This window comes from Labeo rohita, chromosome 7 (assembly GCF_022985175.1).
Source record: "Labeo rohita strain BAU-BD-2019 chromosome 7, IGBB_LRoh.1.0, whole genome shotgun sequence".
NCBI lineage: Eukaryota > Metazoa > Chordata > Actinopteri > Cypriniformes > Cyprinidae > Labeo > Labeo rohita.
In genome coordinates, this window is record NC_066875.1 from 11581272 (window position 1) to 11597537 (window position 16266).

Below are 16266 nucleotides of genomic sequence, written 5' to 3' on the forward strand. Positions count from 1 at the left end.
CTGTTGTTCTGTAACATAAAAGCATTGCTGTTTGTTAAAACAGTCAGATGTAACCTGACTAGTTTAAGTAAAGGCAGATGGGAAATTACTCAGCAGGCTGTTAAAAAAAAAAGAAAAAAAAAGTTTTATTTTTTTCAGAAACCTATCTAGAAACATTACGTCTGTCTGTTTGGTAGCACTAGTGGTAAAGAAATAACACACTTCAACACACCAACAACATTCTACTACATAGTTGCTGTTATATGATTAACATAATTTAACTTTAAAATGTTTCACACAACAATAAAATGTTTCACACAATAATAAATGGTTACGCAAAGAACTGATAAGATCAAGGTCTCACTATACTGGACAAAATAAACCCAAATGTAAACACATAAAAAAATAAAATAAAAATAAAAACAACTGTCAGTCATTTAGCAGACATTGTATGATCTGACAATTTTGTTAAAAAAAAAAAAAAAAAAAAAAAAAAAGTTTAAAGACATTAAGTTAGACATACACTAGTCTAACAGCTGTTGAATAAATATTAGCAAATGTTAAAAACTTGATCCTTATTGTAGCTGCATAGCTTAACTTCCTGAACTTAAAGAGTATATTCCTCTTCATTAGTTCTTTCACTGGTATAGAAAAAGCAGAACTGATGCTTGCTCAGCACTCATAATCTGATTTTAGACGTTGTTCACATTTTACCCAAATATAATTTGTTTTTCAAATATGACCTTTTAGGACAGACTGTCTGCACTGTCTTTTTGTAAGTAATCAAATGAAATCAGATCAATTTGCTCAGTATACTACAAATAATGTCTTAGTTATTATTTAAGAGTCAGCAGGAGACTTTCTTCAAAAAGTAAAAACAGCTGTCTGAAAAGAGGTGAGAAAAAAAATCTGCTCATGTTCATTATGGCATCTCACAGTGGTTTTGAACTTAAGGCAAATGAAACAAAAGACAAAAGTGTTTCACATATTCATGTACATACAATGTTTAAAACCACTCACTCATCTATTCCTTCAAAAATCGCTACATCAATTTCACACAGTTCACTATATGAACAAATTCAGGCACATCTGTACACTACTGTATTGTGACAAATGTCACACTGCAAATGAAAAACAAAGTCTGAAATATAATGATTTTTCAGATTCAAGTGCAACTTCAAAACTTCTAATTATTAATGTATTTCAAGTCACTAAATGGATTTGAGTTAGCAGCACCCCTGTATAACCTTATATTTAATTTTTTGTGCTTTTGTGAGCAGACATAGAGGCTCCTAGGTCAAGTTTACACCTGGCATTAACATGTGTTTTGTATTCACATAGTATCTGGACATTGTTTAGCTTGACTGATTTTATGCCCTCATTCCAGTCACCAGTGTGATCAGATAAACAATAAAATAACAAATATATTTAAACAATTAAAATAACAGGAAATGGTACAACCAGAGAGGTTGTATTAAGTAAAATGTTTCCATTATTTACTTAATTTTTAAAATGTTGTAATTTTAACAGGTAAAAAATAAGTCAAAAATAAACTAAAAAATCTGGTTTCCGTTTCCTTTCATTCAAACGTTTCTACAATAAAGGATGTAATTGTTATTAATAAGGATTGCAGAACCTAATTGGCTCATTGGAAAGATATTGTTTTGCACCACTTCCAAAGCAAAATGTTTAGTGAGTGGTGCTAGAAGTGTATTTGATCATCTCTGAAACAGATGAACGTGGCACCTCGTTTGTTGTACATTTCAGTTCAGAAAGCTTAATGGTCTGTTACGTATATTAAAATAACGTACCGCTACACTACAGGATACACTACACTCTACCTTAAATCTAACCGACAAAAGCATATGTGAGATAAACGCATTTGCTGAAGCGACCATGCCATTTTAGCACGTCTCTGAGCTGTTCTGTCAAATGTCTTGACTCGTGTTTTGTGTCAAGCTCTACACTGCAAGAGCAATGGTGAGCTACTGTTTACTACATCATGAAAACAATATGTACTTAACTGATTATGTAATGCAAACATGTAAATGTATTTGTTTACATATCAAACAGTAGTGTTTTTGTGGTTATAAGCAGTGGTCAAATGATATATCACCAAGGCCAATATATAATTTGATTGGCATTTTTTAAATTATCGGTATTAGGTGTTAGTTTTTCTGTTTGGCTGATAAGTGTCAGAACCAGGTCTTAATTAGTTTACTGTCTTAACAGCTCTTATCTAGTTATTATATTGAAGCTATTATACCACCTTGCTCTCTAAGATATCATCAGTGGGCATCAAAAAAAAAATCCATACTAATTAGTATTGATAGATTTTTTTTTTTTTTTTTTTTTTTTTTTTTTTTTTTTTGAAGATAATGTCCTAGGATACATGGAGTCATGACTGGGCTGCTTTTCTTTCTTTTTCAAGATCATTGTACTTTCTGGAAATATGAGGGGGCATCTGAGACTCTCTATACTGGTCAGGGAAACAGGTAAGTATTATGATTATGCAGTCACATATTCATTAAAAAGGGGTCAAAAATCTACCCTAAACAAGACCACCACCAAATTGTTTTGTGGTTTGAGACATCCGATCATGATGCAATAATGTATCTTACGTGCATTTACTTCACCTGGCTTTTAGTAAGGTCAAAATTGAGATTCGATTCTGAAAAGCAGATTAATGCCATGTGTAAAGGAGCCCTAATTAGTGTGCAATCAAGATATCCTTAAAAAAGTAGTTAGCTATAGTACAAGCTACAAACAAAAACCTGCTAACTATATTGAAGCTAAGAGTATCAATTTTATAAATATATAACTTTCAATTGATATTTAATTTTGCAGCTAGAGCAATTTTTGTCTGGCACAAAAACGTAGTATAATAAATATTAACAAGTATTCACAGAGTAAAATTATTAAAATACACTTCATTTCTATAACACACAAAATATTTTTAAAATGCAGCCTGCATTTCTGTGCAGACTAAATCACTTATCGCAGAGGCTTTCCATTCCTGGAGTCCCCCAATACTGCACATTTTGAATGTGTCCCATTTCAGATCTAGGTGTCTCTACTAATGAGGTGACGACCTTAATCGGATGTGTTTGATTAAGGAGAAATGCAAACTGTGAATGGTTGGAGAGGGCTCTAGAAACAGGGTTAAAAAACCACTGGCTTGCTGGATCGAAGATGTCATGTTAAACTTCCCAACACAGTGAATAGACAGTTGGGTTATTACCTCCTTCACTCAGCTGTACCATGGGACCAACAGCAATGTAATGTTTTATTACACTACACCACTACTTGTTCGAAAAAGTAGCTTGTTACCGTTTTGAACAGCTGAATACTGTCACACTAGAGAAAAAAAGTTTAGTTATTTACTTTCCAGCGCTGTTCCTAGTAAATGCCTTAGGAGCTTTTTGTTTTCAATCAAATCTCACAGTTATGGCGGTTTACTTTTATTTCTTGGTATTTTTTTTTGAAGATTTAAGTAAACCACGAGTAGATATTTTCTCATCTTTGGTATTCTTTTCATCATCGGAGTCTTTTTCATTTTCTGATTTATCAGCTTTTTGTCCATGAGCCTTTTTATTTAATTTTGCCTCTTTTTCTTGTTTGGAACTGTTCACATGTTCCCTGTCCTCCTTTACAGCTTTCTCTGTTTGCCCCTTTGGTGCACTCTCTTTTATTTTGGCCAGTCTTTCTTTCTCTGCTTTCTCTTTCTCAGTTCTTTCCTTTTCTTTGGCCAGTCTTTCTTTTTCTGCTTTCTCTTTCTCAGTTCTTTCCTTTTCTGCCTTTTCTTTCTCAAGTCTTTCTTTTTCTGCCTTTTCTTTAGCTAGTCTTTCTTTTTCTGCTTTTTCTTTAGTGAGTCTCTCTTTTTCTGCTCTCTCTTTCTCAATTCTTTCCTTTTCTGCCTTTTCTTTCTCAAGTCTTTCTTTTTCTGCTTTTTCTTTGGCCAGTCTTTCTTTTTCTGCTTTTTCTTTTTCAAGTCTTTCTTTTTCTGTTCTCTCTTTCTCAAGTCTCTCCTTTTCTGCTTTTTCTTTGGCCAGTCTTTCTTTTTCTGCCTTTTCTTTCTCGAGTCTCTCTGTTTCTGCTTTTTCTTTAGCAAGTCTCTCTTTTTCTGCCTTTTCTTTCTCCAGTCTTTCTTTTTCTGCCTTTTCTTTGGCCAGTCTTTCCTTTTCTGCTTTCTCTTTCTCCAGTCTTTCTTTCTCCGCTTTTTCTTTAGCCAGTCTTTCTTTTTCTGCCTTTTCTTTGGCCAGTCTTTCTTTTTCTGTTTTCTCTTTCTCCAATCTTTCTTTTTCTGCTTTTTCTTTCTCCAGTCTTTCTTTCTCCGCTTTTTCTTTAGCCAATCTCTCTTTTTCTGCCTTTTCTTTGGCCATTCTTTCTTTTTCTGTTTTCTCTTTCTCCAATCTTTCTTTTTCTGCTTTCTCTTTCTCCAATCTTTCTTCTTCCGCTTTTGCTTTAGCCAATCTCTCTTTTTCTGCTTTTTCTTTAGCCAATCTCTCTTTTTCTGCCTTTTCTTTGGCCAGTCTTTCTTTTTCTGCCTTTTCTTTGGTCAGTCTTTCTTTTTCTGCTTTCTCTTTCTCCAATCTTTCTTTTTCCGCTTTTTCTTTAGCCAGTCTCTCTTTTTCTGCTTTTTCTTTAGCGAGTTTCTCTTTTTCTGCCTTTTCTTTGGACAGTCTTTCTTTTTCTGCTTTCTCTTTCTCCAATCTTTCTTTTTCTGCTTTTTCTTTAGCCAGTTTTTCTTTTTCTGCCTTTTCTTTCTCAGGTTTTTCCTTTTCTGCCTTCTCTTTCACCAGTTTTTCTTTTCCTGCCTTTTCTTTGGCCAGTCTTTCTTTTTCTGCTTTTTCTTTCTCCAGTCTCTCTTTTTCTGCTTTTTCTTTAACCACTTTTTCTTTTTCTGCCTTTTCTTTCTCAAGTTTTTCCTTTTCTGTCTTCTCTTTGGCCAGTCTTTCTTTTTCTGCTTTTTCTTTAACCACTTTTTCTTTTTCTGCCTTTTCTTTCTCAAGTTTTTCCTTTTCTGCCTTCTCTTTCTCCAATTTTTCTTTAGCGAGTTTCTCTTTTTCTGACTTTTCTTTGGCCAGTCTTTCTTTTTCTGCTTTTTCTTTCTCCATCCTTTCTCTCTCTGCTTTCTCCTTGACTAGTTTCTCCCCTTGTTCTCTTTTTATTCGTTCCTGTTGAAGCTTAGCTTCTGTCTCTTCTTTGACCTTTTTGGCAGCAAGAGCAGCTTGTCTCTCCTCTTCCTCTTGAGCCAAAACACTACGGACCTCAGCGAGGGCTAGTTTGGCAATCTTTTTGGCTTCAATCTTCTCATGAATAATTCGTAGCTGCTCCTTCAGAGCTGCTTTCAGCTTGCGCCCAATATCCCTGGTAGGATGTTCTGAGAATGAGTGGGACAAAAATTCACATCTCAGAAGGCTCATCATTCAAATCCCATGCAAACACATATATTATGTGACTGAGTCTTCTTAGGTGTCTGAATAACTGTTCACCTTTCAGAATTAATGAGAGAGGAAAATGCAAATTCATTTCTTTCATTTAAATGTCAGAGTTTTTGATGATGTTCAGTTTGTGCATTTTACGAATAAACATGGAAGCTATCAGGAATTGTAGTTCAAGTCTATACTGCTTTAGTGATTTATTAATTAAGTGACAGGTTGAAATAAAAAGACGGCAATTGTTTCCATTCATGCATCTCATGAAATTGCATTGTTGTGCCTTATTTTAAATTCATGATAACTCAAGGCATTACAGTTCTTTATATACACACACACACACACACACACATACAGTACACACACAAACACGCAGTTCGTATGTATGTATACACACAAACATAAGCATCGTGTTCTGCAGGAAAAAAAGTCATGCAGGTTTTGGAACAACTTGAGGGTGAGTATATCATGACGTCACTGAAACCAACTTATTATGCTAGTAACTCCATAACTCATGCTAAGTACCTTTGTCTTTTTTAAGTCCCACATCTTTAGGTTTCTCATCTGCTATGAAAGAGGGGCAAACAGAACTTAGAAGAAAGAATGACCTGGACTTAGAAGAAATGTGTGTAATTGTTGCAACTGCCAAGTTAGACAACACATGCTCTATTAAAACAGCAATCCAATATATGGCACAAACACCTTTAGCTGAACACTTAAAAAAAAGAAAAAGAAAAAAAAAAACAAAGAATGCACTGGGTAAGAGACAGCACGTAGGTCTAATCATATCAGATACCATTGTTAGTTCACACAAAAATGAAAATTCTGTCATCATTTATTCACCCTCATGTCATTTTCTTTATCTTCACAAATGAACATATTTTCAATATTTCCTCTATGAGATAAAGAATTTTCCTGAGACTAAACAGATGTGTGCCCACAGGAAAATTACTTGTTAGTGAGTAAAAAAAAAAAAAAAAAAAAAGCATTGGTCAGGCCTAGTCTCTGCAATGTTATGGGACAGTAAAAATGAAGTCAGCTGAGTATCTGTACTAAATGACCATCCCATGACAACACTTGCATATTACAGGATGACAATGCCAAAATTCATCTGGCTTAAACTGTTAAAGAGTGGTTAAGAACAAGGAGTCATTTCTACACATGAACTGGGCACCACAGATTCCTAACCCTAACCACACTCAAATACTTTGGGATGTGTTGGGGAAGACTCTAAGAAGTGTTTTGACTCTTTCGTCATCAATAAAAGATTTCAGTCAAAAAAATTAGGTAGCTCTGAACAGAAATAGATTATGTTTAATCGTATAAGCCAAGGACACAGTGCATCCCACTAATCTGAAACATCTTGAATTTGATCTACTGAAATGTAGCTGTCTTCTGTTGGATGCCTGTCACACTCATGGATTAAGAATAAAAGAGGAATGACTGACTAAGCTATAAACACTAGCAATGCACATAGTTGAACTACACTGACTTTGTGGCCTCTAGAAAAATATATTAGGCTCAAAAACCTCATGGTAGGTCGCTCAAAAGGGTTTACATGTTACTGTTACAAATCAGTTTGGAGAAAAACTTGCATATCCTTATAAGTAAACACTTAATATTGCAAGTAGGCTGCACAGTAACTGAGATTTTTTGTATGTAAAAGTACAAGATATTTAAGTGCTATATGTGCAAATTAAAATGTTTTCATTATTCTTTTATATAAATGTGACCCTGGACCACAAAACCATCCATAAGGGTCAAATTGTTAAATATATTTTGTTAGGATAGGACAATATTTGGCCGAGATACAACTATTTGAAAATCTGGAGTCTGAGGGTGCCAAAAAATATTGAGAAAATCAACTTTAAAGTTGTCCAAATTAAGTTCTTAGCATTGCATATTACTACCAAAAATTAAGTTTTGTATAATATATTTATATTTATATATTTATAGTAGGAAATGTACAAAATATCTTCATGGAACATGATCTTTACTTAATATCCTAATGATTTTTGGCATAAAAGAAAAATCTATAATTTTGTCCCATATTGTTGGCTATTGCTACAAATATACCCGTGCTACTTATGACTGGTTTGGTGGTCCAGGGTCACACAGGCAACACAGACTGCACCATGCAGGGATCTACAAAGTGATGCATCAGCCAACCATTACATGGAGGATGAGCAGTGCCACTAAAAAAACAGAATCAACTGAAAGTGTCAATTATCAATAACAGAAATAATCATTATATTAAAAAAAAAAAAAAAAAAAAAAAACCTTTTCAAACTGACATAAATAGATTTATTTAAAACAAATTTATATATTTGTTTAAAAATGTAGATAAACGTAATGATAATAATACATTTATAAATATTTATAATTGCTTTTCTTAATCTATTCACCAAATGCCTTTTAATCATTCTGCAAAAAATGATGTTATTTATTCATAAAATATATTTACATAATATTATAAACATGATTTTTTAAATAAAATTAAATGTCTTCTGTTTTGTTGTTACAAATAACCATTCATTTGTCAATTTGACAAGCTCATTTTAACCATACACTCCAGTCTCATGAAGTCACTTCAGTCAAGTTTGGGTGCTAAGAGCCAAGTCAGAATTAAAAAATGCTTCTCCAAAGACCTCAAACAGCACACCAGTGGAACATGCCAGAAAAACTACATCTTTTTGCCGCTTTCTCAGTGCAAGTGAACACAGCCAACAAGCAACAAGCACAGGTACACGTGGTCTTAATAGGCACAAAAATGTCTTTACATGTAAGCTTGGGATGGCTTGCTTGGATACGGTCTCCCTCCGTTGTGATATTTTTTCTTAAGGTTTTTTCCTTAGTAGCCACAGTAGCATTTTCTGAAGGGGAGAAATTTATAAGAATGATACCGATAAATAGAAAGGCACACATGCACACGCACAGAATGATAACTAAACACTGACTATCACCAGACAACGCTACAGCAGTTATTAACCACTGTATATAAGCAAAGCACTTTACACTTACCTGATATTCAAAAAAACCCCCAAAAAAAACAAAAAAAACCTGTGAGATGCCAGCCTCACTAAGACAAAAAACCAAATAGTTTCATGCCATGTATTTGCTAACACCATCAAATGACAGGAAGCCTCAAGTGCAGACACACTTCTGCATTTGAGACAAAGTGGAGGAGTATACTACCATGTTCACGACAACATCACATTTAAAATTTGTGGCACAGGAAATGCTTGCTTAGACCACTTCCTTATCTTAGGTCTGAAAAATTTATGTATATAAAACAAACAAACAAATAAATAAAAGATAAAAAAAACAGAGAGATAGAAAGAGTTGACACTTTTGAACGGGTTGTCACCTTAAGTCACCATTATTTGTCACCATTATTTGTATAGCACTTTTCACAATGCAAATTGTGTCAAAGCAGCTTTACAGGAAACGAAGAAATAGTGTATCGAAGTAACTGGCCTTCATGGTCAGTCATGCAGGAAAAAAAGTCACACAAGTAAATCCCACTCACCCAACAAAACTTTGGCATCTTCTACATCAAAGTCTCCATCGCCGTCAGCATCATATACTCCTCCAAGAGCACCTTCAGTTGTGAAAGGACAAAAGAAAAGACTTGTAAAATAAACAAGTAAAGATGCAGAATAAAGAGGGTCCTACACAGTAACGCGGCAAGCCAAAGTTTTCAAACCTAATTTCTTGCCTGAGACCCTATTTGTGATTTTGTCAGTCTTGTACATCCACAATGAACCATGAGGTTGTTAACCCTCTGGGGTCGAAAAATGCGCTGGCACGGTTTGTGGCAGTTTTTCTGATAACGCCAAAAAGAACTTCAATTACTCCGTCATTTTTGATCGTACAGATGAGAGCAATATATCAATTGAATCTGTAAGGAATCTACTTTTATTTGTGTATGCTCTTACACAACAACAACACTCTGTGGTTTTGTGAAATAAAGCAAACAAACAGGGTGTGCAGTCTGCTGCGTTGTTCTCTGTGATCGCCATTAAGACATGCGTCTCTAAAATGAACTAAAACTCAGCGAATACTCCACACAGAGAAATGAGGATATATATTTATAGAAAGCCTGACATGTCTACTTTTAAATAAAGTAAGTCTTATCGAAAACAAATATCATGTGAATAATGTCAAGTAATGTCAAGTAATCTGTATGAAACCAAGGCCCATTCATACTGAGCACGAGTTCACAGTGCACGTCTCTGGTTTGGACAATAAAAACTTGATTCCTGATGGGCGTAAACTGTCTATTCTGTGTCTCTCTCACAAATGAGCAAACCAAAGACTAAAAAACATTTAAATTTAATTGTCATGATATCTATTCAGATAGCTAGAATAACTAGACTCATTTATGGTTTATGACCCTCTCTATCCAACCTGGTGTTTATGATTAATGGTCCTACCAAGTAAACGGAAGATTTAATCAACCAAGCTGGGCAACAAAGATCACTAGTTACATACTCTGTGATGTAGAAGTGTCTGGCAGAAGTGTCCGATTCTGACAGAAAGTGGAAATGTTTGTTACGCTTTGTAGTTCATACTACAGAACTGGTGCAAACTGCTGTCCCACAACTAAAAAACACATCTAAAAAGCAGCTGAAGGAGAACTCCACTTCCAAAACAACAATTTACAAATAATTTTCTCACCCCCTTGTCATCCAAGATGTTCATGTCTTTTTGTCTTCAGTCGTGAAGAAATTGTTTTTTGAGGAAAGCATTTCAGGATTTTTCTCCATATAATGGACTTAATGCCCCTATTTTGAACTTCCAAAATGTAGTTTAAATGCAGCTTCAAAGGGCTCTAAACGATCCCAGCCGAGGAATAAGGGTCTTCATTTTTTTTTGAAAAATAAAAATTTGTATACTTTAAGCACAAAAGCTTGTGTAGCACAGGCTCTGGGGTGTGCGTCCACAACACAACGAATCACGTCCAAGTTCATTGTCTGTGTACTCCGGCTCAAAAAGGTAGACTATGGCTAAAAACTCCATCTCATTTTCTCCTACAACTTTTTGTACCTTTTTGTTTGTAAACAGCATTTGACTTACTTGCACTTTCTTAGTCTTTGCACGTTGGCTTTGTAAACACTGGGACTGTAGTGCCGCCTATGTTCCGCGTGACCTTTCGACGTGATTCAATAGTACATAGCGTCATGGACGCGCATCCCAAAGCCTGTGTTACACAAGCTTTTGTGCTTAAAAAGTATACAACTTTTTATTTTTCGAAAAAATTGTCTTGGTTCAATTCTGGATTCTCAGTTGGGTTTTGCTGATAATACAGAGTATATTTTTAAAACATGCTCTCAGCAACTTTTCCTTCTTAAACAGCTTATACACATCCTGGAACTTAATAATGTATAAATCCATTGTTGAAAGTGTTTTAACCTTTCATCTTTCTGCCTGGTATGAGCATCTAAATTGCAGACTCAAGAACAAACTTTCCAGAATTGTATCCAAGGCAAATAAAATAATTGTCAACCCTCAGAACCAATTAATAGTAATAACTCTACATAGAAAGAACAAAGAAAGCAGCGAGAGTTATTCTTGCAGATAGTTCAGATCCTCTTTTGTGACAAATTTGGAGAGAGGACAAATATATATACAAACTTTTCCAAAAATACAATATGAGAATTCACTGCATAATTAGAAATATAAACCTGGGATATTAAATAATTTGCATACATACAAAATTTGTGGACAAATAAACATTTTTTCAAGACATCTGAAACTCTGACTTCGAACCAATTCTGTAGAATGGCCCATATAATAAAACCTTTTATATTGTGGTAGTCTGGGAATTCCATGCTCGGAGACAAGTAATATGAACTATTCCATTGGTGTTCAACATCAACATCTCCATCTGTGTTTTTTAGAGACAAGTTGAGCAACACAGCCCTTTAAAGATCAGGGCATTTAAGGTGGTCGCCCTGCAGCAAGTAAACATGGTAGATGTGACAATTTGTTATGAACTTGTACACTCAATGTCAAGAAGGGTAGAACAGTATACTTATGTTACAAAGTTATGAAGGACATAGTACTAGAATATCACAAGTTTGTTGAACGTAATCAAGGGTGTTTCTGCAACTCTTTATTTAACCGAATTAATTTACTATGTGTTTAATATAGTTATTATACTGTATTACTCATTAAGGGAAAGAAATTAATAATAAAATAAAATAAAATAAAGAAAATATACAGAAAAAAAATAGTTCTTTTTTTTTCAGAAGGGGTGTTCTGAGGGGTTCTCTCACACACAATTTTACATTACTATAAAAAATGTTGCAGTAAACAGTCCAGAGATCTGCATGAATCACTTAGGTGACAATTTGTGTTTTCAAAAACTAATAATGGTACCAAAAAGTGAGCAGTCTACATTCCTATAGGACTATTTTTAAAAATACTTACCAACCACACTGTTGTAGTCAACAAGGTCAAACCACACGACACCTACAGACAACCAAGCCCCCAGCATAGCCAGCACCAACAGCCAGCTAAAGAAAGAGTTTCCCTCTGCCTTTTTTTCACTCTTATTGGACGTGTTTCCACCTGGAGAGTCTGAGAAGAGACACACGCTAAAGAATCTGATATGAGATACTCAAAGCTACTGTATCTGTCAGAAGCTGTCACACTAAGTTAAATACAAACTAAATGTACACAGACAGTGTGAACACAGAATTAGAAACAGATTAGGTTTTCAAAAATGCTTGTTAAGCAAATACAAAAAGCAATAATTTTCTGTAAAATAACAAAACAAACAAAAACTGTAAGGTGTTAGTTCACCCAAAAATGGAAATTCTGTTATCATTTACTTACCCTCGTGTCATTCCAAATCCATAAGACTTTAATTTAATTACAGAACATTAATAAGTAATACTACAGATGGAAATATAGTCCACAACATAGGTTTTTATCAGTTATCAGTTGTTTGCATGTAGGAAAAACCCTAAAAATAGTAAACTTTATGTGTGTGTGTGTGTGTGTGTGTGTGTGTCCATTAGAGAAAGTGTCAGATTTTAAAAATTTGGGACTATGGTTTGATAAATATATAAATATGTGCTGCGGACTATCCTCTCAATAACAAAAATACACAACAAAAATGAGTGGTATGAAAACAGCAGGTAAGAAAGCATCATATCAGTGTAGATATGTTTGCACAAGCTGTGAAATTTGATTCTCCAGTAAAGTAAATTTTTTACTATGCAATTTGCATTTTCACACAATTCCTTGTGATCACATCAGTATAACCTGTTGAACATGCAGCAATTTTCTACCTCACAGGCTCGTTTTCATTCCTGCCAAGCATTAAATATTGCACTACTCTGATTAAGGACAGTTGGATGCAGACAGGAAAGTTCAGCTAAGCGCAAGCAGTCAGCTTCAAAGCTTAAAATACAGCAATGCTGTCCTATGAGACGTTATCCCACGAGACGAGACACGAGACTGGGTTCACGAGAACGAGACGAGATGAGATTTTTAAACTTTTTTAAAGAAATCCTCAATGATGAAATATAGGAAAATAGTCTTTTATTCAACTGAAAAAGACAAAATGCAAAAAAAAGTAGGTGCATTTTGAACTTTATGAAATTAAACTTCCATTTTAATGAATTATGTGCAGTAATAAACAACATTTAAACAAGAGCTTCATGATTCTGGGTAAATTGAGAATCTCAGATGCTTTTAATAAATTGGAGATCATTATTCTCTCACGATTCTGGAGAAAAACGATTCGAAAACTAAACAAAATAATGTAATTTACTATGGGTTCTGCCAAGTCTTTTAAAAACACTTGACAAAACAGAAATTAAATGAAGGAGTCAGTGACTTGTTTGACTATTGTATTGTGTATTAAGTGTATTTTTGTTTTAGAGGTTTAGAACAACATAAGAGTGAGTAAATTACATTTTTCATTTTTGAATGAACCATTAATATCAACTTGCTACATTTGTCACCCCTACTGGTTCTATGGAGCTTCAGTTTCAAAAATGGGTAGTACTAAATCTTCTTGCTTTGTTCCCTTATTATTCTATAAAAGTACCTGTAACGTCCTAAAATGAGATCAAAAGTTGAATGTAAAAAGCCACAGGGAATGGTTCACTCAGAGGCAAATACAAAGGGTTAAAAAACAACAACAACATGATCATATAACAGACTGTATTACACTTGACTGGCAAGGTCATCTGTATGTTACATGCACATACAGACATGTGATCATACTCTAACGGCTCTACTTTTCAGCCCAAACTATGAATGGGGAGTGGCTACATACATGTGGGTGTGACCTCACACAATTGACGGGACCAGTGTAATTAGTATCACAATAATTAATCAGTCCAAAACACAACCAATCATCACACTATTAAACATACATTTGTTAAATTAAATAAATTCAAATGTAAACCACAAGGTTGTTACAAGCAAAACTACAGTGGCATGTTATGAATTAACTACAAATGGTACGATAGTATAAACAATTTAACAAGCTCACACTTAATGAAATACGCAATACACACACACACACACACACACACACACAAAGAGATGAACTTTAGACATCATGCTCAAACAAGCACCAAGTTCAACAACCCCATGTGAAACATTACACTGTATCTGACGGATATAGATTTTTCTCACACCACACCATTAAAAGTGCCAGAAATCCAGCCTACGTCTAACCATGTCAGACTATACCTGTCATTTTGGCTTCGTCTACACTGGTTTCTCCCATCCTTGGGGGTTTCTAGTTTTTGCAAACTAAACTGGAAAAGAAAAGCAAAGCTTTTTCTGCTCACATGAAGTACATCTCACTGGTTTAGCTGCAACACGATATATGCACTGCCTCCTGGGTATTTTTAGAGCTTCTGCACACACCCTCTTTTGGACCTCATATGGAAACAACAGTTATAGCCATAACACACACGTACTAACACAATTGACCCTCCACTGTGCCCACCTACCTACATTACTGTTTTATTAACAAAAAAAAAGGCCAGACTAAACTGCTACTTTTATGAGATATTTTTGAGTTGTGTGTTAAAATAATACACACCTAAACTGGACTTTTAAATGTTTAAAAAACATAATGACAGTACCAAAATACAACCAGTCCAAATCTTCTATGACATATTCTGTTCCAATAAAAATAGCATAGGGCAAGATGGCAGAAGACTCTTAAAAATGTATGTTTACTTGTATATTGTAAAATTTATATAAGAGTAGAGAATGTACAGGATGATGATGCATCAGCCAATGTGTTAAGGAAAATAAATAGAAAAAATTGCCAATTTATTTCGCAATGCATAAAATGTCAAATAATTAAAATAATTTAAAAATACTTGGGGCAACACAAAGTGAACACTTTATGCAAAAATAGAGAGCATACCTTATTTAAGAAATCAATGTTAATTGCACTTAAATCAAAAATGCATTTGCTTTTTTAACAAGAAATTCTAACACAGTAAAAACACAGACCTAACAAAACAAAACATCTACGTAACATTGAGATTCATTAAACTTGACTTTTAAAAGGATAATGACATGAATTTTGAAAACAATTTGAATATATTACTCAATATTATTGAATATAAAACACATCTATATAAAACGTCTCAGGTTACTCATGTAACCATAGTTCCCTGTTCTGAGACACTGCGTCGTCTAGAGGGTCGCTATGGAGGAACGCATTGGTCGGTGACAGCCCGTGATGTCACTACCGGCGCGACCACAGTATAAAAGAATACAACATCCACTTCTTCGTCTGAAGCCTATGTCCAAAGCATGGCGAGGTTTCTAGAGGACGCAGTGTCTCGTTACCTTCTCAGGGAATCATGGTTACATGAGTAACCTGAGACATTCTCTTCTGAAGGAATATCGAACTGCAATCCTCTAGGGGGCACTATGGGGAACAGTATACCCACGCTGCCATGCTGAGGGGAGTGCTTGCAATAACCAAGGCGAGCACTAAGTTTACTGATATTTAAAATATTATTGTGAGTTTCAATAGATGATAAAACGATCTTAGTAAACATATAAGGTTTGAATACTTAAAGGAAAAGTCCTCTTTCAGAACAACAATTTACAAAAAATTTACTCACCCCTTATCATCCAAGATGTTTATGTCTTTCTGTCTTCAGTCGTGAAGAACATATGGTTTTTGAGGAAAGCATTTCAGGATTTTTCTCTATATAATGGACTTCATTGGTGCCCCGATTTTGAACTTCCAAAATGTAGTTTAAATGCAGCCTCAAAGGGCTCTAAACGATCCTGGGTAGAAGGGTCTAGCAAAACGATCTGTCATTTTTTTCGAAAAATAAAAAGTTGTATACTTTTTAAGCACAAAAGCTTGTGTAGCACAGGCTCTGGGATGCGCGTCCACGACACTATGTACTATTGAATCACGTCAAAAGGTCACGCGGAACATGGAGCTGCCCCAATGACGTCCAAGTGGCTGTCAGTGACCTACCCCCTTCGGCCAAGGGCCTGAGTTGCATAACCGAGACTTACTTAATAAAGGTCAGATACCCTGGACCCAGGGTAGAGCTTGGAGGCTTGGAATCAAAGAGAGATTCCTTTAAGGGGATACGGCCAAGCATCTAGGACATAAACTAGACCCCCGGCCTGTCACTCCCGCACAAGAACAGCTCAGCAGGTTCTAAGCAGCAGCACCCCGCATAGGAAGGAATCATAGGTAGAGTGGGGCAAGGTAGAACCTTAGAGAAAGGGTACGAGGCTGAGCGTGTGTGCCTTACCATACAGGATTTGAGAAAGAGGGTGCTTCTCAATATCCCTCCTCGTCTCCTCGGTCCTCTGTCCTCCATCCTAT

The 16266-nt window shown here is 35.1% G+C and overlaps 1 protein-coding gene across 8 annotated transcripts in view; it reads right to left on the bottom strand.

The window, feature by feature from the left end:
* unm_hu7910 (un-named hu7910) overlaps positions 1-16266 on the bottom strand; it is a 38758-nt gene that overhangs the window by 14059 nt on the left and 8433 nt on the right. Inside the window, exons 1-7 of one of the 8 annotated variants that reach the window (XM_051114125.1) lie at positions 15539-15783; positions 14136-14203; positions 11853-12002; positions 8947-9018; positions 8198-8290; positions 5943-5984; positions 101-5362 (exon numbers count right to left, since the gene is read on the bottom strand). In XM_051114125.1, the coding sequence (XP_050970082.1) occupies positions 3441-5362; positions 5943-5984; positions 8198-8290; positions 8947-9018; positions 11853-12002; positions 14136-14172 (2316 nt within the window). In that variant the 5' untranslated portion in view covers positions 14173-14203; positions 15539-15783 and the 3' untranslated portion in view covers positions 101-3440. Of the gene's footprint in view, positions 1-100; positions 5363-5942; positions 5985-8197; positions 8291-8946; positions 9019-11852; positions 12003-14135; positions 14301-15538; positions 15784-16266 lie in introns of those variants that run through there. The other 7 variants (XM_051114124.1, XM_051114126.1, XM_051114123.1 and 4 more) reach the window with 7 other exon arrangements.